This window comes from Parus major, chromosome 10 (assembly GCF_001522545.3).
Source record: "Parus major isolate Abel chromosome 10, Parus_major1.1, whole genome shotgun sequence".
NCBI classification, from domain to species: Eukaryota; Metazoa; Chordata; class Aves; order Passeriformes; family Paridae; genus Parus; species Parus major.
Window position 1 is genome coordinate 2,031,391 of NC_031779.1, and position 20,945 is coordinate 2,052,335.

Consider the following 20,945-nt stretch of genomic DNA (forward strand, 5'->3'; position numbering starts at 1 on the left):
AAAAGGAAAAAAAAAAAAAAAGCAACACAGATAAGCAGAATTACTCAGAATAAAAAAAAATAATAAAAAACCCAAAAATCCAACACGCTCCAAATTTACCATCACTGAAGTGACTGCTAGGATAAACAGAACTAGACTGAGTATTTTTCCTGCATTCATATGTGGAAATTATTATGGATGTCTAAGAATAAGCAGAAAGTGGAAATGACATATTCAGTGTAGTAGATGTCTGCCAGGTACACGCTTGCACTTCTCTCAAAAAGCCAGACATTTCAGTTCAACATAGAAGGGCTTTGAAAATGGCAACTGTGGGCGGCAAATTGTTTTACACCTCAAACAGCAAGAGGTTCATGATTCATGTACCAACAGCTAATTTTCAGAGGTGCTGGAAGAACAGCCACGGCCTAAAGAGAGAGCTCTAGAGGTCCCTGTGCCTCCAGCAGCCCAGCCATGCACTCAGCAGCTGCAAGAGCTACACGTGGGACCTCTCTTCTCTCTGAAATTAAACAACAGCAACGGAAGAAAAACTCATGTATAGCCCCAACCTTGCACCAGCACAGGATTTTCCATGGATTTCACTGTGAGGAAGAAATACTCTTTTTGAAACCAGTTTTCAGAGGTTTGTAGAAATGAAGTTTCCCACATTCAGCAAAAGGAATGAGCAGTGGTTTCCACCAAAACTGGAAAAGACTCACACCGTATTTGGAAGAAGCTGAAACAGGCATCAATTTGCATGTATGTGCCTTCTCCAAATGTAGCAACTTAAAGGGGTTATTTTTGGTGGACTTTTCTCTTTGTTTAAGGATTTTACATCACATAATCTGAGAATAGAGCCTTCCTTACTCCCAAATTACTCCCACACAACCACCCACATACACCATGTGTTCAGAAAAGCACCAAATGTTTTGGTAATTTAACCCATTCATCCAAACACTTGAAGAAATACATTTTTCCTTTTCCCTCCCTGCCACAAATCTTCTGGTGAGTCCAATTTCTTTTTATTATGGTATGTGAGACAACAGGGCTTCAGCAGAAAGAGAAGTCCATTTCTGCATTCAGCTGACTCCCAAACACGAGAAGCCTCAAATCCTGGCAAGGGGGGGAAGGATAGAAAAAGGGATCTGGTCGCAGAAAGAATTTTGGGATAGGATAGCTGACATCAGGCAGCTGCTGACATTACCTTGAGCCTCTGGAACTGCTGCTGGCCCTGCACAGGCACGGCTGGGGGCGTGGGGTGTGTGTGGCTCTGCACCACCTGGCTGCCGTGGGGCTGCACGGGCGCGGGGTGGTGGTGGCCGCTGTGCACGGCGGCGATGGCCGGCCCGTGGCTGCCCGAGCTCTGCGGCACGGCCGACACCTGCCAAGGCAAACAGCACGTCAGGCATGGCCTGGTGGCTCCGAGCACTTCCAGACACATCAGGGAAGCAGAATGCAGTTGGTTTGTGCTTTAACCACAGCTGCTAACAACTTTACTCAACAAACTCCAGGCAACTCTCCATCCTATCCTCCAAATACAGCAAAGTCCTCCCTGCAAACACATTCCAAACACTGGCTGTCTCCACGCTCACGGGCTGTCCAGTACGTCCCCTGACATAAAGACCTGAAAAAGGAGGCTAAAATGGAATTTTTCATCTGGCTAGAGTCAAGGTTCTCCCCTTTCTCTACACATCACAAGTAATATTCTGAGTGAATGAATCTTTATGGGCTGCTACATTCTTGGTAATTCACTTTGGGTACTGGGAGTCCAATTGTGGCTCTCTGGCATCAGCAGGCTCAGGGGAAAACCCAGCTTGGTATTTCCCCTAGAAAACCAGGGAAAGAACAGAAAGCATCGCTTTTGGGACTCCTTCATACCGTAAACCAGGAAAGTTTTGATTTGGAAAATCATTTTCACAAGTCCAGTTTTCCATTCAAGCCTCTTTTAGATGGGACATACTTAATTTAATCCTCATGAAAAAAATAAGGTTTGCCTGCTGGTCCATCTAAGTTCTCTTTAGGAAGGACTGCCAATATCAACACACCCTCTTCCAGCCCCTGCAAGGGTCTGCCTGCAGCTCTTCAGCTCTGTGGCTGCCACTATCGCTGTGAATACCTTTCTGCAGAAGCAAGGATGAAGCTGTGTGTAAAATCAGGCACTAGACAGGGAAAGCAGCTCAACAGCAGCACAAGTGTGGAAGATTAAACATGCCAGAAATGTGGCAAAGACAAATATCCCACAAATAGCCTTTCCCTGCTCAGTTACTGACAGCTATCTCCAGTGTACTCTTAAAAAGATGATTTTTTTTTCCCTGTTCCCAGCTGCCAGCTCCTTGTAAAGGAGGCAAGAGAGGGAAGAGTGCCACCTAATGACTCTGGGGTAATGTTTTCCGAAACATTTCAATTTTCCTGAAAGTCTTCAATCTAAATGCTGATCTAGTCTGTTAAACTTAAGATCACCCAAGATACCATATGTCTTTCACAACAGCAAACCTTTCCCTGCTGAAAAACAGAAAAATGGAGGAAAAATCCTCCACAAACCTGACTCTGTGATTCAGAGACCACGGTCTGAGAGAATCACATTCAAGAAAGCCAAGTCACACCATGTTGGTTCACGAATGAAGCCAATAAAGCAAGCACCGACAATGAGATACACATTGTCCGTTTTTTAAAGGAAACTCTGCTTACCAAAACAAAACCTCGTGTCAAATACAGACACAACACGGTGCTGGGCTGGCCAGGGAGCTACAGGCTGAGCACACACACCTGGTAGCTGGGAGTTACAGAGTACTGGATGCCTGTGGCCGACTGCATGGTCTCGGAAACGGCCTCATAGACCGGCGGGGCCGGGGCGAGCACGCGGTGCTGGTGCGGGAAAGCCTCGGTGCTGCTGGTGATACGTCTCTGCTGCGACGCGTACACGGGTGACTCCTGCTCATCCAATCGCCGCTTCATGCTGAACTCATGCTCATGAACCACAAAACCTGGGGGAAATAAAGATTGCTTTGACAGGGAATCAATTGGGTGCTCCTGTCCCGCGCCACGCGGGTGAGATCGCCGTGAGTTTCTGTCTGTTTGGGTGCTGGTATCTTGAGATGGGAAAGTGGAATTAAAGACTTAGCTTTCAGCATAAAACATGCAACTGGATCTCACCAGGAAAAGTACAGCCTTATTGTTGTAGTAACACAAAAGTTAATGATTTCTTCAGTCTCACCTAAAGGATGAGGCTAACTGGAGCATCTGAAGCACACACAGACCCTGAGCAATGCAAAGCTCATCAATGCAGCGTCTGAACACCAAAGATCGAGGAAGGATGTGTTACCTACACACCATTTATACTGACAACAGGAAAAAACCCTCTTGGACAGTCCAGGTAGGAGGACAGCTGTGAGAGATGCTTTAAAACATGGACAAAAGTAGGATGCAGAATTAGAGTTTGAAGTCACTTATAAAGCCCCGAAGCGTTCTGCATTTAATACATGTGTATCAAACACATTTCATGTGTAACTTTGGAGGAAGACAGAAGTCTGTATAGGAGTATTTTGGATACCACAAACCCCACCTGTGGTCCTGCCAGCACCCTGGCCCCACTCAGAAGTTGGATTCCTGCCTGCCTGCCAGGGAGCACAGGTCAGCAGCTCCCTCCTTACTCCCCCATACTTTTCTTCGTGTTCCTGCCCAACCTCAAGTTGCTTTTCTGCAACTTGATTTCACTTCAAATCTGACAGGTCATTCTGCCACTGTCCCATTCCTAAAGGAGCCACAAATTCCTGCCTCTGTTGGACTGAACGAGTCACCTCAGTGCTCTTTACTGCAAGCAAATTCCCAGTGCTGTTTTCTGTCCATTGACACTTATTGCCATCCTTGAGATGATATCTGCTGTTTATCAAAATCACAGGCAGCCTGTTAAGAGGCTTGAAGGACAGAAAACAGTGAAACCACACTCTTCTGCTTCAGGATCTCTCCAAAACAAGGCCTTTTCAGTTCAGTGCAATTAAGACACACTCATTGCTAAGGCAAGCACATGGATAAATGAGAGGGAACAACGTTCCCCCAGAATAATGGTACAACAGCCAACTGAGCCACTCCTCATCTACCAGGTCAGGGCAGCTCTTCACAGTCTAAATCTAATTAATCAAATCACCCAAAGATCATTAACTAATATCTCATGTCAAATACGGAAACGGGAATCAGCAGGACAGAGGTGCAGATTTTCCCCTCCGTGACATAAAGCATAGAAAAGATTTGGACAGATTTGTGTTGGAAGAGACCTTAAAGATCATCCAGTTCTACCCCCTGCCACAGGCAGGGACACCTTCCACTGTCCCAGGGTGCTCCAAGCCCTGTCCAACCTGGCCTTGGGCACTTCCAGGGATCACAGCTACTCTGGGCAACCTGTGCAAGGGCCACCCTCAACAGGAAAAAACTGCTTTCCAGTATCCAATATAAACTCTCTTATCTTTCACTTGCAGAGGATAGGACAATCAAGGAAAATTATTTCATTTATTTTTGAAGTTACTCTTAAAGAGGTCCCCAAATCACAGGGCAGGCCACAGACAGGAAGCAGAGGAGGACTCCTTGCTCCAAGTAAAGGGGAAAGCTCATCAACTGCATCTTAATTTCAAGTTACAAATCCTAAGTAAGCCTGACCCCCAGCAAGCAGAGGAACACACTGGGGGAGCACACTTTCCTAATGGTGCCTGCACTGGTTGTCTTTTCAAGTGGTCTCTACTGCCAAATGAAGAGTCAGGAAGGTTAACATGGAGCTGCTCCCCTCATGGAGATGTTTCTCTCAGGCACAGACCGCATTTTGCTTTGCAAAAACATAGCTTTATGCTAATAAGGCTGGGACTAAACTGAGTAAATCTGGCCTCACACCATCCACCCAGAACAGAGCTGGCCAGGATTTTGCATGACAATGGCTGAGTGCATGAGTAAAGTCTGGGCAAAGCTTTGGTGGCAGCTATTTACAGCCTCCTCACCAACTTGGATACCCTTCTGCTCTAAACACTGGTCCCTCAGCCATTCCTGTCACTCGCTCTTGCCCTCCCAGGCTGGCTCTCCTCTCACCTTTGTAGGTGGTGTGGGGGCTGTTCAGGGTCCCACCCTTGGGTCTCATTTCCCAAAGCAACACTCCACACTCACCAGCTCCTAAAGCAGAGGCTGTTTGAGGGCAGAAGGTGGCTGCAAGACTCACGTGCCCTTATGAGGATTAAAATGCCAACTTAGGCTCTCTGAAAAGACTTTTCCCCACAAAGCTACTACAATTCTTGGCCTGTTAGGCCACGTGAATCATGACAGCACCAAGGATCCATCACCACACACACACCAGCAGCATGAACATCAGTTTCTGAAGCTCCCAATTATTGCAGGCCAAGCGTACAATCTTCCAAAAATTTGGTTTGCTCATGGTTGATATTAAAACTTCTATAAAGCAAAAATTAACGCTCATGTACGTTCACCTTCCCTCTGAACTTCCTTCACTTTTACCAGCTGAGCTTGGACTCTGCTTTTATCCAAGCACTCGACTTGCCTCAGCTGTGAAATTCTGTATTATATATGGGGGTGTATATATATATATATTTATATAGTCAATATATAAGTAACAGTCAATAGCACTGGTCAGTCTTCCCAGATAACACCACACTAACTCCTACCAAGGGTCTGCAATCCACTGAGTAAGAGTGTCTCACAGCAAACCAGCCCTTAATGAAGATTGCTAATTGACAGGCTTTATTAATGCTAGCAGAGAGACAATCTCAAAGCTCTGCTGTACCTAGACAGAGACAAGTGATGGTAACTCTGCATCCAGCACCACCCAAATTCTACAGAGAGGGGAAAGCAAACCAGCACCAGAACAGTGACTGGTCTGAATCCTGCAGATGTGATGCTGTGTGGTCCCAAAGTGCATTCGTTTTCTCACTGAAGTCCTGCTAACCTGGCATCTGCCACCAATCTCCTCTGTTCAAAAACTGGAGAGATCTGTCCATCTGATCCTCCTACAGCCTACCAAAAAGCTGAGGAAGGAACAATGAGATGAAACCCAAGACCAGACGTGTCATTTTGAACTGATTTAGCCAAAGCGTGCAGCTCAAAGGGGCAATTCCACCCACTTCCACCCTCAGTAACAACCGATTTTTCCTTAATGATGGCAAAGCCCAGCTAAGGGAAAGGTATTTTGAGAATAAGCATGCAACATCAAAGACTTGTATGAAGCTTTTTCCCTCCACATTACAAACAATACTACGCTTACGTCGTCATCTCAGAAACGCAGCACCCCTCCTGGACTTTGAAGTGTAGATTTAGAAAGCCCCAATTCAAACTGCAGCATCTGAAACCTTAATTTGAGGGTTGAAAAGCCCTCAAAATATAGCAGGGACTGAAGATAAGTCACAAAACTCAGGTAGTTTCCTCTGTTAAAATCATAGATGGGATGCATGTAGGAGATCTTAGCTCCACCTGAGCAGACCAAGTCAGGAATTGAATTCTCTTTCCCCAGCAGCATTTCTACCCAAACTCCCTTTTAACTCCTTAAAAGGAGCACATATCATTCCATCTAGGGGAGGATGAAAACTATTGGAGTTCTTCTTTCCTGGGGTTTTTAGTGCTCTCCTTTGTAGGAAAAGGATGCTGCATGGGAACACATCTCTGGATCCTCCCACCTGTGCCACAGGTAGGATGCATCAGGCAGACACAAACAGGATCCTCAGCTGGTAGAGCAAAGGAAAAATTAAGAAAAGCTATGTTGCATCTCAGTAATAACTCTAGAATTCTGCAATTCTACCTCACTGACTTCATCAGAGGCTTTCCCCATCCATCTCCCTCACACAAGCCGGTGGGACAGATAAAGGCAAGTGGAGCACATCCCGTTCCCTGTGGTACTGAGGAAAGCAGAGGAGTGGGGACAAGGCTGGATTCAACTGGTGGAGCATTGCAGGGCTCTCTTCCTGCCTAATCACTGCTCCATGGGAGCAAACGAGGCACAAGAACCCAGGTGCTCTCCTCTTCCATCACAAAACTGCCTCTCTGGTGGCAGCTCCGCTCCCCAGCATTTTACCACATAATATCCCAAAAATCTCCATTATTTCTATTGTAGGTTTTCCCTCCAGATAAGCAGGGTCTTCTGGCGTTAGAGATCAGCTAGTAAAGTAAAAAGAAAAAGCCAAATAGAGACTAGGAAGAAAGCAAATTGGGAAGGTGCCTCAATGCCTGTTGGAAACTCAACACACCTATGGATAAACCTTCACCAAAAAGCTGTAAAAGATCCACTAGACAGGATTTTGGTCCCTCTGAAAAACTGCAGAGAAATTGCAGAGCTGCAGAAGATTTGTTTAATACAAGTGAGGGCTTTTGAAAAGGTTTTTGTTCAAGGAAGAGAGGACTCCAAAGTTGGGAGCAGCAAGTGTAAGTCTCAACTCTGCTGCTGGGAACAGCCACAGCTGTCCTGCAGGACACATCCCACATAGGATTAGAGGAGAATACGGCAGTGCCCGCTGGAAAGGAGCAGGCTCAGGTTCTGGCAGCGCTGCTAACAGCCCCACGACTTCCAGAACATGACCCAGCTTGTTCAGCAATCACTGCTAGGCTTTGCTTTTATGGTGCCATGCAGCCCAGAGCCCCCACCTGTAGCACGGGGAGAGCCCCTTGGCCAGGCTACAGAAAGGCACATCCAGGACCAGAGCATCATTCCAAAATGAAATGAGAAGCATCCTTAGAAAAAGGTGCTGGAAAAGCATGACCTGAAGCTTTGGGAGCAGTTGTGAGAGTTTTCTGCACCGTGCCAGCACTCACCAAGAGGCAGATGGGACACAAAAAAACCCCACTCCTCCAGATGGGTAAAAAGTTGGTGAGGCACTGATCCCTGCTTTGCCAAAAAGTGGCCAAACCCCACCACACAGACACAATCCAAAACAGAGCTTAGAGCGTTGTTTTGCCCAGTTCCCTGACTGCACCTACTCCATGCACAGAGAGAATGATCAGAAACCTTTTATTCAAACAAATGAAAAAAAGAAAAGACTCCAGTGGGGTTGGAAAAAAGTAGCATGGTCCTAAAAGCACACCCCAGGCTGAAGTGACAGTTATTATGGGGCTCTGTTCTGCTCCAGCTCCAACAGCCATAAAAGCTTTCCAACGCTGGAGAAGTCCAGAACAGCAATCTGGACAGAAAACGATTCATAAATCCTGGAAACGTAAATGATCCGCCTGCCAATTCCAACACGATGCTCCCAGTCCCAAGACCCACACGTGCCAGGAGCCTGTGCAGAGCATCCCCCTTCCCCACACTGCTCACAAAACCAGCCTGAATCAGCCACAGTTTCTCCAAACTTGAGCAAATTAATGCTAGCTTCTGGATGAATGAATATGTTGCAGCATCTCAAACAAATTCATGCTGAGACCATGTGTCTGCACCAGAAGCACAAGGTGGGAAGGATGAGGATAAGATTATTTTGGGGGGAGAAAGCAAGATTTCCTTTTGCAAAGAGCACACCCATGTGAAAACCTGCAAACTTCACTTCAGCAGGTGAAAAAAATAAAACCCTAGAAAGTGCTTTTGTGTCCTTGGAGATCCAGCACAGGCTGACACCAGGCACCCAAGGCACTTTATGTGATGAAGTTTTACAGATGCTTTAAAATTAGTATATTAAAATAAAATGCTATTTAATTTAAAATACTGTACGATATAGTTAATCTCATATAGTAACGTTTACTTTTCTGAAACTGCATTTTTAAAAATAATTACAAGTTAGGAGTGGAAAATGGTCAGCACAGATACAGCTGTACTGAATTAAGTTGGGCTTTTTCCTCTTGTTTACTGACCCTACACCTTTTAGCACAACTAAAAGCGGCAAGTTTAAAGAGAAACGTGAGGTGTTATGTCAGCCTTAAGCTACACTTTAACACACAGACCAGGTTTAGATTCCTCTGGACAGCATGGGAGACTGAAAATCCATGCACAGCTGGAGATGCCTCTGATAATTGAGTTTAAAATAGAGCTGGCACAACATATTTTGTCCCATTTCAGTGGTCCAAATAAACGGATTTCTTCAGGGATGTAACTTCTACCTGAACACACGTGCTATTCACACAAAAAACGACTGTTAAAATTCATTCTGAACCCAGGCCAGGAAAAGGCAGAAAAAAAACATGATTTAGTTAAGCAGACACAAAGCACGGTCATACTTTTAAAGCTACCTGAACTCCACCAGCCTCCTGCTATCAAAAGAAAAAAAACCCCCTAGTTTCTAGGGATGCATAGCAGCCTGAAGAATTAAAAAAAGGGGATGGAATACCAATGCAAGTGTCTGCCAAGTTCTCAGCACGGGAGGACGAGCAGAGGGATCCGGCTCGCTATTGAAATCGCTGGAAAATTAATGGGTGCACGAGGAGCTCTCGGGTTTCCATGTATCTACGCGTCGCTCCAACAGGTCCTTTTGCAGAGCTGCGCTATGGAGCTGGAAAACTGCGAAAAGCGGAGGGGGGAACACTCGGCCATCCCGGAGCCGCCGCGGAGCGCCCGTGGCGCGGCACAACGGGCCGCCGGCGGGGGGAGACGGCCCGGCAGAGCGCTTTCATGGCAACTCCGCGGGGAAGTTGGGGGCACACCGGGACCGGGAGAGCACCGCGACGCCCCGCCAGGCGCTCGGAACGCCCCCCTGGGCGGGCGGGAGCCCCGGCGGCGGCTCCGGCGCGCGGTGCGGCCGGTACCGAGGCCGTGCAATGCGGGCGAGCGCTGCCGGGGGCGGTCCCGCCGCAGCCCGGGAGCGGCACCGGGCGGAGGGCGGGCGGAGGGGCGGGGGGAAGGAGGCGGCGCCCGGCTCGCAGCGCGCCCAGCGGCCGCCGCACGCTCCGCCCGCCGCTCCCGCCATGCCGGGGCCGGGACACCCCGGCGGGGCGGGGCGGGGCGGGAGGACGCGCGGCCGTCCGCGCGGGCCGGGGCTCCCCGGGGAGCCGCGCCGCGGGCACCGACCGGCCCCCCCCCGCCCCCAACCCCGCGCCGCCGCCGCCGCCGCACCGGCGCTGGGCCCCGCCCCCTACGGATCGCCGGAGGGGGTCGGCCCCGGGCCCGGCGGCCTCCCGTCCCCGCCGCCCCGCTCTTCCTTACCTCGAAGCGGGCCCTGGCAGCGGCCGGGTCTCCCTCAGGGTCCGGGGGTGGCGGGCACCTCCCGGGCGGGTGGCGGGGGCGGGCTGTCCCCGGCGCAGTGAGAAGGGAGGGGGTCCCCGCGCCCCTCCTCCCGGAGGGGGGGGCGGGCGGGGGCGGTGCCGATGCCCCGGCGGGGGCGGGGGGCTCGGCGGGGGAGGTAAGATGGAGTAACCGTCTGTCGGCCGCCGCGGCGGAGCGCTGCCCGCTTCTCTGTTCCCCGGGAAATCCCGCCCCTCCTCGCGCAGGGGGGGAGCCCCGAGCGCCCGTTGGGCGAGACGCGCGCCCGTCACCCTTTCGGCCAATGGCAGCGCTGGCCCCGCCCACCAGGCCCTCCCCTATTGGCCGCGGCCCCCAGGAAGGGGATGTGGAGAGGAAGGGAGGGAGGGGAGGAGGGGGGGGAGCGACCGCCGAAGAAAAATGTCCGTATAAGCAGCGCGCCCCGCCCCCGTCCCACCTCCCCCGCCGCCCTATTGGCTGAGAGACCAAAGCGCCGGCCAATTGGCGAGCGGGGCCGCGCCGCCGTCACGGCGAGAAGCCCACCCACGCGGCGAATTGGCCCCGCCCGCCACCGGCGAGGCCACGCCCCCCTCTCTGGGGAGCCCTTTTGTGGAATGTTTACATCGCGGCTGCGGCCCGTGCGAGCGGCTGCCCCCGTCGCCCCACCTCGGCCACGGGCCCCGGTGCCAACCACTTCGGCGGCGGGAGTGGGGGGGACTTGGCGGCGGGGCCCGGGCCCGGGGGCGGCGCGGCGCTGCCTTTTGTCCCCGACCCCTTCACTTCCGGGATGGCGGCGCCCCACGTGGGGCGGGTCGGTTACACGTGCGGGTGGGGGGCACACGGCACACGCACACACTCGCTCACGCACACGCCCCGCACACTCGCACACACTCACACTCACGCACGCACGCACCGAGGAGGGGGGGGCGTGGGCGGTGCGCGCCGCGGGGGGGGCGTTGCCCTCAGCCGCTGCGGCCAATGGCGTGTCAGGCAGGGGGCGTGGCCCCAGCGGCAATTCCCCCCCCCCCCCTCCTTCTCCCCCCCCCCACGCACACACACACTCAGTCACTCGCCTCCTCCCTCCGCCCGCGCCCGCCGCCCGTCGCGCGCTTCCCGCCGGCGGGATCCGGAGCGCGCGCGCGCTTCTGTCCCCTCCTCCCCCCCCCCCTTCCTTTCCCCTCAGGTTCCCGCCCGCCCGCCCCCTTGGGAAGCGATTCCCGTGAAGGGGGGCAAAACTGGGAAAGTGTGTGTGGGGGAAGCAGCTGTTACATACCCTCAACGCGCAGGCGAGCAGCCCTGAATGGAGGGGGAACTCCCCCCGGGGCGGATTGGCCCCGCGGTGCTGATCGTCACGGCCGCACCGCCCACGGCGGGAGGGGGGGCGCGGGGAAGCGGGGTGTGAGGGAAAGGCCTCTCGGCGGAGGGCGGGAGGGAGCCGGTTCCCCCGCGGAGGTAGCCAGCGTTCCCCTCCCTTAAACACGAGATGGGGGTGGGGGTTAGTGCCTACAATCATCGTGTTTCTCTCCGTTTGGAAAGTTGTGGAGTGTGTTGCTGGGTTCCCCAGACGGAGGCTGCAGGAGCCAGGCCTTGGCCGCCTGTTAGTGCTCATCTGGGCATCTAAAGTGTGCTCGGGAAAGGCTGAAATACAAACACACATTCCACACTCCTATTAAAACGTGTATTTCAAGCGCCTTCACTCAAACAAGGTCTAAATCTCGTAGTTTTTTGTTTCTTTTTCCTTTCCAGCTGTTCATCCCGTTGTCAGACTGGGAGAGCGCTGCAGGAGCAGGCAGTGAGGTGGTGCCGGGACAAGCAGGCACAGCCGAGGAGGGAGCCGGGAGCTGCAGCTCGGTGTAAGCCCTGGAAGGGCTCTCGACAGAGGGGTTTGAGTTTGCACGGGCTGCAGTGCCACTGGAGATCGAACCTGAGCCTTGGAAACCGGAGGTGAGGAAGCAGAAGGGCTGGGAAATGAAGCGCTCTGGAGCTAGGCTCTTTCCAAACTCCCAGGGAGCAAAATTACAAGCACTAAAGTAATCGTCATTAGCGAGGCAGCGTGCACGCAGCCAAGACAGCCAGATGAGACAGGTGGGCACAGCGATGGCAGCGCCGCTTTACAATTGCTCTGCAATGCCTTTAAATCCCCGTTTCCAAACTCCAGCGGAACTTTGGATTTTGTTCTTGGAATTTCCAGTGCTGTTACTCTTGCCCGTGGTGGTTGATCCCCATCTCTGGGCCACTCCAGGGAAGGGGAGATCCTGCAGGCATCAGGCTGCTTGCACTCAACTACCCGTTTTTCCCACCGCTTTCCAAACAATACAGTTTTTCTTTCCAGTAACTTTTGGCTGGCTGCGTGAAGTGACCATTTCCAGAGAAATCCTTATTTCTGCTGCTGAGCAGGACTTGCTGGCACAGAAGGAATGGATGGAAGAAAACATTGTGTTGTGCAAGAGGACCGAAAACGCTGGCTTTGAGAAGAAACGCAGCCCTGGAAATAGTAAGGGAGAGTGTTTGGGTTGTTTTTCCATGGAAAAGGTTTACAACCTTTTCCTCCGCCTCCAGCACAGATGGGATCTTTATCCCTCCTCAAAGGGTGCAGCATATCTGAGCTGTTCCCATTCAAAGCCAGAGTTGGTGATCTCCATCCTTCTCTTTTTATTCCTACCAGACACCCAGGCCATGAGTCTTGGAAAAGTTTTGGTTCTCTGTGTCCACACCATGTGGAACTGAGCTAGAAGGCACAACCACCTTTACCATGTGCACAGAGTGGGCTTGGTTGGGATTTCACAGCCTGTGGGAGAGAGACATGGGCTGGGCACATTTGTGGGGCCACGTGGGACACTTGGCATCACCTGCAGCTTTCGGATCTGGACCCAACACTTTGCCAAAAGCCCCGCTGAGCTACAGAGAGCTGCTGCTGACAGCACAGGATTAACAATAAACTGCAAACATTGCCTTCCTGCACGTGTGTTGAGAAGAAAGCCCAGCTGGGTGAAAAAGTTTGGCAGTGAGGAGGGAGGGCCCCAAGAACCTTTCTTCAGAGGATGAGAGGTCTCTCAGAGAAGCCACTCTGCAATGGGTGCCTGGAGGGAAACTCTGGGGCAGCCTGAGCCAGAGGAACATATCACACTGCCTGGGCTGATGCTGCTCCAGGAGACAGCTGGGTGGAAAAGGTCCCTGGAAGGATGGGACACCGCAGCTGAAGCAGAACCACTCTGCAAGCAGGAAGCACACAGCTCCAGAGATGCTCCCAGCACTCACCTCTCATGCACTCCTATGCACTGGGACATGCAGCCCTTCCAGACGGACTCCCTGCTGCCTCTGGTTCTGTTCCAGCCTTCCAGTGCTTGTGTCTGACCTGGGTTTGGCACAGCCAAGCCAGTCCATACCCAGAGCACAGGGGAAAGCTTCTCCTTGTGCTAGTCCTAGAAAGACACTGGCATCCTTTACTTTTTTTAGGCTCCAGCTGAGCAAACACAGGTGCTGCTCTTCACACCCGCCAGCTGCCCTGCTCTGGGGCACAAGCTCTCACTGGCTCTAGGGCTTCATTTTCACAAGCTGCCTTTTCTCTTCCCTCATCCCTAAGCCTCAGGCTGCAGCTGCTGCTCTGGGACTGGCACCACTTGCACCTGAATGCACTGGGGCTGCCTGACAGCCCAGGAGTTCCCCCTAATTTCTGTGCCCTACATGCCTGCTCAGAGGGGATCCAGAAGCACAGAGGTGATGCCTGCACCCCCAAATCCTGCAGCAAAAGGCAGCAGGAGGCAGATGCCATGGCCAGACAGGAAACTTGTCAAGGCCCTGGGAAAAGAGGCAGAAGCTTGGAGCAGGGTGGCTTGTCTCCCCCCTGGCTACACCAGCCCATTGTGCTGCCCTCCCTTCTGACACTACCCTGCCTGCCCAGGAAAGCTTCATGCAGTCTGGTTATCCCTGTCTCAGCCTCACCCAGGCCAGGAGAAGCCCTAAACATAGCCCTGTGCTCCTCAAAGTCCCTGTGTAGCTAAGGGATGGGGTCAGCTAGTTTTTAGAGATCACAGCCCGTGCAAAGCCCTGAATTCCCTCCTTCTCTCCTGCCCAATGCCCCCACGACAGCAAAGAGGACTGGTCACTGGTGGTATATTTATATATCAATACAAATAAAAACAAAACAACTCCCAAAAAAGTAACGACAACAAAAAGGTTTCTCTGAGAGCAAAATAGGAACATTTACAAATACTTCTGGCTCTGGCTTGAATCAAGTTAATGTTAAATACAAAAAAAAATAAACAAACACAAAAAAATACCCAAAAAGAAAACTAAACCTCCCAAACCCTGTGCCTCCCACCCCCAAGATTATAAAAAAATAAGAATATACACATTCAAAGAGCTTATTACAGTATAAAGCTGGGGAGGCCCAGGCAGTGGTGGGGGCTGGGGCCGGGGCAGAGGCTCGTTGTCTCTCCAGGTTTGGGGTTTATTCTTGCTCAGCGCTTTCCCAGCCTATGACTCAATGCAGGGCTGGGCCTGCGGGTTCCCAGTGGCAGCTTGGGAAAGCCAGACAACCTGGAGAGCCGGTCGGTCCCCATGGCCCCGTCACCTCGTACCTAGTGACTCCCACAGCGGTGCCCAAGGGCCAGGGGATGCCTGCAAGCTCAGCACCCTCCAGACAACCCAATCCTCCAGATCCTCCTAGGAGCACAGCTGCTATCTCTCTCCATGGGGAAGATGAGACAAAGGAACAGGGGGGACACCATCAAGTATCCTTGTGCTTCCAGCGGGATCAGCACAGGAGTGGGTACCGGGTCCCAGCGCTGCCCATGAGGGGAAATAAGGGGAAGGGGGAAGACAAGACAGAGCCAGGACCAAGACCAAACTCACCGCTCCAGAGATCACAGCAGTGAGGTGGCAGGACAGCGGGAACCCCCGGGAGCTGCTAAAGGGTAAGTTGTATATATGTATCTATATAATAGCCGGGGGGTCACAGCGGGGGTATATTATATACACACATACATACAGACACACAGATGGAGCGTCAGGTGAGACCGAAGCATGTGCCTCTTCCTCAGCTGCACTACTGGGAATACATTTCCTAGGACTTTGCAAAGCCCCTCTCTAGGTACATCTCAGGTGGTCCCAACAACAACAAAAAAACCCCCAAAAACCCCCCAAAAAAAAAAAAACAAAACAAAAAACCCCAACAACTTGAAGAGAAGACAAACCACCTCCCCAGCCAACCAAACCCAACCGAAACACGACAGGGAGCAGTGAAAGCCCCTTCCCATGCCAGCCACCGTTTGGGTTGAATAAGGCACAGTTCCATAGCAGTGCTGACAGCTGAGGTGCTCCGGCACCGCCGCCCCCACGGCTCTGCTGAGTCCCGGCGGGCACCGAGGCGGCTCGGGCAGCCCTTGAGGATGGGCAGCAGCGTCTGCAGGGAGGTGGAGGGTCTCAGTACCCTGGCGAGCTCTTCTCCTGGGTGGCCCGGCTGTGGTTGGCGAGCAGCAGGCCCTCGCGCTGGGCGTGCTCGAGGATGGCGGTGTAGCAGAAGTAGTACTGCTCGGGGGTCTGGATGCTGAAGGCGCGCTGGCTCCGCATGCGCAGCACCGTCTGGTAGATGTTCAGAGTGCCCACATCCTGCAGCTGTGACAGGCAGATGTCCAGCGCGCAGAAGGTACCTAGGGACGGCAATGGGGATGGCATCAGACAATAAATGGCACTGTTGCTGCCGCTTGTGAGAACCAGAGTGGTGGTGCTCACCCCCCAGTGATGTCCTATGGGCATTTGGGGACCTCTTCCAGGTCTGATGGTTGTGGGAAGTCCTGAGGACGTGTCTCAGGTCAAGCAGCTTTTAAACACACTGTGGGTCCCCGGGATGGAAATACCCAAGAGGAGCTGACTTGTCACCCCCCCATCCCCAACACCCATTACCTGTCCTGCCAATGCCAGCGCTGCAGTGCACCACGACCGGGGGTCCTCCGGGGTGACCCTTGAAGCGAGGTCCCAGGGCGCTGACAGCCACTCTCTGCTGCTGCTTCACGGCCCCCAAAAAGTCAATCAGAGTGGCAGCAGAAGAGGGGACGCCATAATCTGGCCAGCTCAGGTACTGGAAGTGGGACACCAGCCGCCGCTCCCTGGTCTGGGGGAAGCAGGGGGTTTAGACACTCTTTCCTCCTCTAACCCCTGGTGCCCCCGTGCCATTCCCCCAGCAGGCAGCTGTGGCCACGCACCTCTGAGCTGTGGATCTCCAGGATGGTTTTCTTGTAATGGTTGAGGTTCTCTACACCCAGGTTGGTGATGGTCAGGGCCCCAAAGCACACCTGGAAATCCTTTTCCAGGGGCCAGTACTGGCCACACTTCCTCCTGCCTCCTTCCTCCAGCCTGGAAGCAGGACAATGACAAGATGGCAATCTCATCCTTGCTCTGTCTGAGACATCACCCATGCCACGCAGCCTTGGTCTTTTGGGGATCCCACAGGGACCAAACAGTCTGTCCTTGACCCAATGTCCCCCATCTATGGGGCTCTGGCTGGCACCACTGCTACAGAATCACGGCACTGAGCCCAGCACTGCTCATCCCACACCAAAAATGCTCATTTTGCACAGAAAAAGAGGGCTATGTCCCTCCATGAGCGCTCACCGGGTCGTCATCACAATCACCAGGACGTTCTGCTCCCACACCATGCGCCAGAAGTCACCGTAGGTGTTTTCCAGAGGCCCTGCAGGGACAATCCACACATCAGCCCAAAACCTCATGGTTTTGGGCAACCCCTTGTCCAGCTGCATCTACCAGCACCCCATCACCCCCACAGGGAACCACAGCCCCTTCCTGTCACAGCTGCCCCAGGTGTGGATCCATGAACACAGCCTGGAGCACCGAGTCCCTTGGCTCAGCGCTGATCCCACCTCTCTGCTCATCCTTGGGCAGAAGGGGCAAATCCAGAGCTGGGATAGAGGCAGGGAAAGGGAGAGGGCTGCTATCATGGATGAAGATTGATCCCCTTGTTCTCTCCCAGGAAGAACTTCAGTCCACTGAAGTTCTCAACTTCTCAGCTGGAAATTGAGACGGGAATAAATACACCCAGGGATGAGTAAATACACCCTGAGAGAAGAGCAGGGGGACCTGCTCCTGGGATGTCCCTCATGGCCAGTGACTGACAGAGGGCACAGAGGTGGAACCCACAGACGCATCAGGAGCAAGACAATCCCTTGTTGGCTCAGCCATACCCTGAGTGCCAATGTAGGCATTCCTCTGCTTGTAGCCATCCATGAAGCTCGCGTTGATGTAGTCAGTCAGCTGCAGGGAGAAAAGCATGGATGAGATAAAGCCTCCAGAATCCTAAGACAGCTGTGCCAGCTTCCCACAGGACTGTGAGTTTCCCTCCTGGGCCAGCTCACCTCCGGGCGGCTGTAAGGCTTTGCCAGCTTGACCCGGGTTTGGTCCAGACAGGGCACGTCCCCATACCGGTTCTTGTCCTGGTTGTAGGGTGCCCTGGAAGGCGGAGGAGAGGGAAGCAAGGATGTATTCCAGGCAAGGCAAAGGCAGCATCCCTCCCTCTGTGCAAGCCTCTGGGGCCTGTAGCCTGGGCTCTGCTGCCATCACCTGGCCAAAGCCTCGGGAAGCAGAGTCCCAGGCAGGTCCTGGTCCCTGCTGTCCTCTGCAGCTCCCCGCTATTCCCAGAGGCTGCAGGACCCACAAAGGGGGCTCACACCATCCCCGGGCCGGGGTTCTCTGTTGCTAACCCAAAGCACCACCCCATAAAGAGGCAGATGGACGCCCACCCAACAGCAGAAATGTGGGATGGGGGGACACCCAGCTTTTTGGGGTGAGAGGGGCAGCTGGCTCCCTCGTACGGACTCACAAAGAGCAGACGAAGGTGCCGGCCGGGCTCCTGCGCCGAATGTCTTCGTACTCCTCGTAGATGCCACGTTTCTGCTTGTGGCTAACGTGATCCAGCAGCTCTTGAAGGGTGATGGACTTGGGCCCGGGGACATGGACAGAGCCGTTATCTTTGGGGGCTGCCAGCGGCACCAGGATGAGCTCATCCAGGGGATCAGGGTGCCCGTTCTGCTGGGGCAGGAACCGGCAATTCCAGCTCAGAGGGTCCAGTTTGAGGGACCCTCCGAGGTACTCAGGGAGGCATTCCCGGGGCAGGTGTTCTTTCAGCTCTGACATCTTCACCATCTGCACCTGTGAGAGGAAGAGGAAAGGCAGATGTCACTCCAAGAAGGTTGGAGAAGATTCACTGGGGATAGTGACAGGGATGCCAAAGGTCTGGGGCTCAGCAACCTTCCAGCAGATGGGACTGAATGGCACAAGCTGCTTCCACCACCCTGTCACAAAGGGAAAGCAGCCACAGCCCTGCCCACTGAGGGTCCTGTGCCAGGAAAGTCCCGTGCCAGGAGGGTCCCCACTCACCCGCTCCCGCAGCTTCTCCTTCAGCAGCAGGCTGATGATGGAGTAGGGCACGCGGAACCACATGGGTGCTCCCACGATGAAAACCTTCTTGAGCCGAGCTGGGAAGGCACCCTGTGGGTGTGAGATGGGGGTTAGATCCACTCTGCTGTGCCAGGGGACATACCCCAGCAGAGGTGACAGCCAGCAAAGGGACCATATAATGGCAGTTCCACATCTGAAGTGTGCCTCACACACTCAGAGCCATGCTTGTTTTTATGAGTCGATAAGGAAACAAATTACCTCCTTGGAATTAGGTAGGCAGAAGGTTTGGCTCTGCAGGGGAGAGGTGAAGTCTGGGAAGCAGGCTTATGCAAAGAATACACCCCGGCCAGTATTTACTCTTATTGCTTTTTTTTCCGGAGAAGGGAGGAGGCACCAAATGCCAGCACGATTAAAAAATAATTTGCATCTGTTTTCCCAAAAGTGCTGCCAGCAGCTGTGAGAGGAATCCAGCCCAGGGACAGCTGATCCCTCCCACCCGCATGACACCGCAGCCACAGCCGGGTCCAGCCTGGCAACCTCCCAGTGCCTTCCCGAGGTCCTGCAGGGCTGGAGCCCGTGCTCCTCAGCTGAGACGTGCTTAGTGTGGCCTGGGGTGAAAATTGATGCCAAAACCACAGGATTTTGGGCTCTTGGTGAGCGAGTGGCCCATGCACTGTCCCCAGACACCAGTACACCCCCAGGCACCACCTTGAGGAGATTGAGGATCTTCTTGCTGAGGTCCAGCTCGAAGTTGGTGTACTGTGACCCTGCCATGTCGTAGATGAACACCAGCCCATTCCTTTGTGTCTCAAAGCTGAGGGGGAAATGAACAATGTCAACCTGACATCATGCAACCACCTGGCTCCTGCATCACCAGCTCTGCCCCACACTGATACACAAAAATCCCTTCCCATGCTTCCAGGACTCACCAACCCAAACCTTACTTCTGCACTTCCCAGCTGCTCCACCACCTCTTCCAGCCCTGATTTAAGCCTGCCTCGTGCCTTAAGCCTGCCTCAGCAGCATCACCCGTGATGGGTAAGATCAAAAACAGAAAGAGCCCAGCAGGATAAACGGCGGGGGAATGTCCTGGGTTTATATTTTTGGCAGGGCTCACATTACGTCTGGCTGATGGTGGGGCTGCCTCCTCCCCAGCCAGAGCCTGCAGGAATCTGGGACTTTGCTAAACTGAACCCAGGGCGTGGACAGGGCAAGGCTGCAAAGAGCCTGGTTCAGGGCTTGGGGAATTTTGTTCCCCTGCTGAACAACTCCATGAGGAGGACTGGCTGGAGCTCAAACCAGGGAATTCAAACCACAGGGAGCAGTGATCTCCCTGGGGTGGGGAATGTGCTCCCCAGGACCTTCCAGTGTGACACAGAGCACCCCTGGAGAGGCAGGCTCACCTCTCCACAGCTCGGTCCAGCAGGTAGAACAGTGCCTGGAGCACCACGTGCTGCACACTCTTGCTGGGGTGGTGCAGCTTGGCTGTGAACAGGGCGATGGAGGCTCCTGAGGGGTCCCGCACGCTCTGCCGAGGAAACTGGGTCAGGCTCCCGCAGCACCCATGTGGAGCAGAGCTGGGACAAGCCACCCAGCTGGGATAGCTCCGTGGGGGACACCCCACCTACCAGAATGGTGAACTTCCCGCTGAGCAGCTCCGAGCGCAGCGGCTCCTCGTGCGGCTTCAGCTTCACAATTCCCTCCTTCAGCCGCGTCTCCTGCAGGCAGGGAGAGGAGTGACAGGGGGCACAGGCACCTCTGCCCCACAGGACACCCAGCCATCCACGGGAATCTCTGCTCCTTGGGATCATTTTCCAGCACACCTCACAGTAACAGAAGGAGCAGCTTTGCAGCACCAGGTTGGAAAAGGCATGTGTGGATCTATATCCTTAATATATAGGGAAATGCTCTGTGGGCAGCACACACCAGCCAGGAAAGTACCCCATGAGCTGCTCCCAGAGGAGGGGAGGGGATTGGGATTGGTGAGATGTCCATGGCAACCCACCTTGGTTGAAAAAGGATTTCCCAGCTGGATAAAACTTGTAAGAGAGAGAGAAAAAGAAAAAGGAGGAGGGGGACGGTGGTCCTAGGGAGCAGGAATCTCCTGCAGAGCAGGGAGCCCTCAGATGGGGAGGCTCCAGCCCCTCTCACTTACCCGGTAGGAGTGGAAGAGCTCGATGGCCCGCAGGACGTCGAACTTGCGGGCCATGAGGAACTTGACAGCCACATTCCAGGAGAGCGGGGACACATTGTACTGGCCTGTCCACTTGTTGATCTCCTCCAGGAACTGCTTGGTTGCCTGTGCAAGAGATCAGGGGCGTGTGGTGAGACAAGGTGAGAGAAGGAGAAGGAGGAGAAGGAGGAGAAGGAGGAGAAGGAGGAGAAGGAGGAGAAGGAGGAGAAGGAGGAGAAGGAGGAG

General features: G+C 53.5%; 2 protein-coding genes and 1 long non-coding RNA gene across 8 annotated transcripts in view; 1 reads left to right on the plus strand and 2 right to left on the minus strand.

Annotated features, from left to right (window-relative positions):
* SIN3A (SIN3 transcription regulator family member A) overlaps positions 1 to 11,414 on the minus strand; it is a 31,550-nt gene extending 20,136 nt beyond the window's left edge. Inside the window, exons 1-4 of one of the 4 annotated variants that reach the window (XM_015638433.3) lie at positions 10,079 to 10,146; positions 9,267 to 9,436; positions 2,743 to 2,960; positions 1,181 to 1,357 (exon numbers count right to left, since the gene is read on the minus strand). In XM_015638433.3, the coding sequence (XP_015493919.1) occupies positions 1,181 to 1,357; positions 2,743 to 2,931 (366 nt within the window). In that variant the 5' untranslated portion in view covers positions 2,932 to 2,960; positions 9,267 to 9,436; positions 10,079 to 10,146. Of the gene's footprint in view, positions 1 to 1,180; positions 1,358 to 2,742; positions 2,961 to 9,266; positions 9,567 to 10,078; positions 10,179 to 11,387 lie in introns of those variants that run through there. The other 3 variants (XM_015638435.2, XM_015638434.3, XM_015638432.3) reach the window with 3 other exon arrangements.
* Positions 11,415 to 11,505: 91 nt separating this feature from the next.
* Positions 11,506 to 15,282, plus strand: LOC107209175. Its single transcript, XR_001523438.2, has 2 exons — positions 11,506 to 11,566; positions 11,861 to 15,282. It is a non-coding gene; the product is annotated as an uncharacterized LOC107209175 (long non-coding RNA).
* The window catches only part of PTPN9 (protein tyrosine phosphatase non-receptor type 9), a 10,676-nt gene continuing 3,941 nt past the window's right edge, over positions 14,211 to 20,945 (minus strand). For all 3 annotated transcript variants that reach the window (XM_015638442.3, XM_015638443.3, XM_033516967.1), the window contains exons 2-13: positions 20,682 to 20,825; positions 20,155 to 20,244; positions 19,930 to 20,054; positions 19,235 to 19,340; positions 18,506 to 18,616; positions 17,949 to 18,277; positions 17,485 to 17,578; positions 17,314 to 17,383; positions 16,727 to 16,805; positions 16,318 to 16,468; positions 16,019 to 16,226; positions 14,211 to 15,765 (exon numbers count right to left, since the gene is read on the minus strand). In XM_015638442.3, coding sequence (XP_015493928.1) covers positions 15,539 to 15,765; positions 16,019 to 16,226; positions 16,318 to 16,468; positions 16,727 to 16,805; positions 17,314 to 17,383; positions 17,485 to 17,578; positions 17,949 to 18,277; positions 18,506 to 18,616; positions 19,235 to 19,340; positions 19,930 to 20,054; positions 20,155 to 20,244; positions 20,682 to 20,825 — 1,734 coding nt within the window. In that variant the 3' untranslated portion in view covers positions 14,211 to 15,538. The remainder of the gene's footprint in view (positions 15,766 to 16,018; positions 16,227 to 16,317; positions 16,469 to 16,726; positions 16,806 to 17,313; positions 17,384 to 17,484; positions 17,579 to 17,948; positions 18,278 to 18,505; positions 18,617 to 19,234; positions 19,341 to 19,929; positions 20,055 to 20,154; positions 20,245 to 20,681; positions 20,826 to 20,945) is intronic.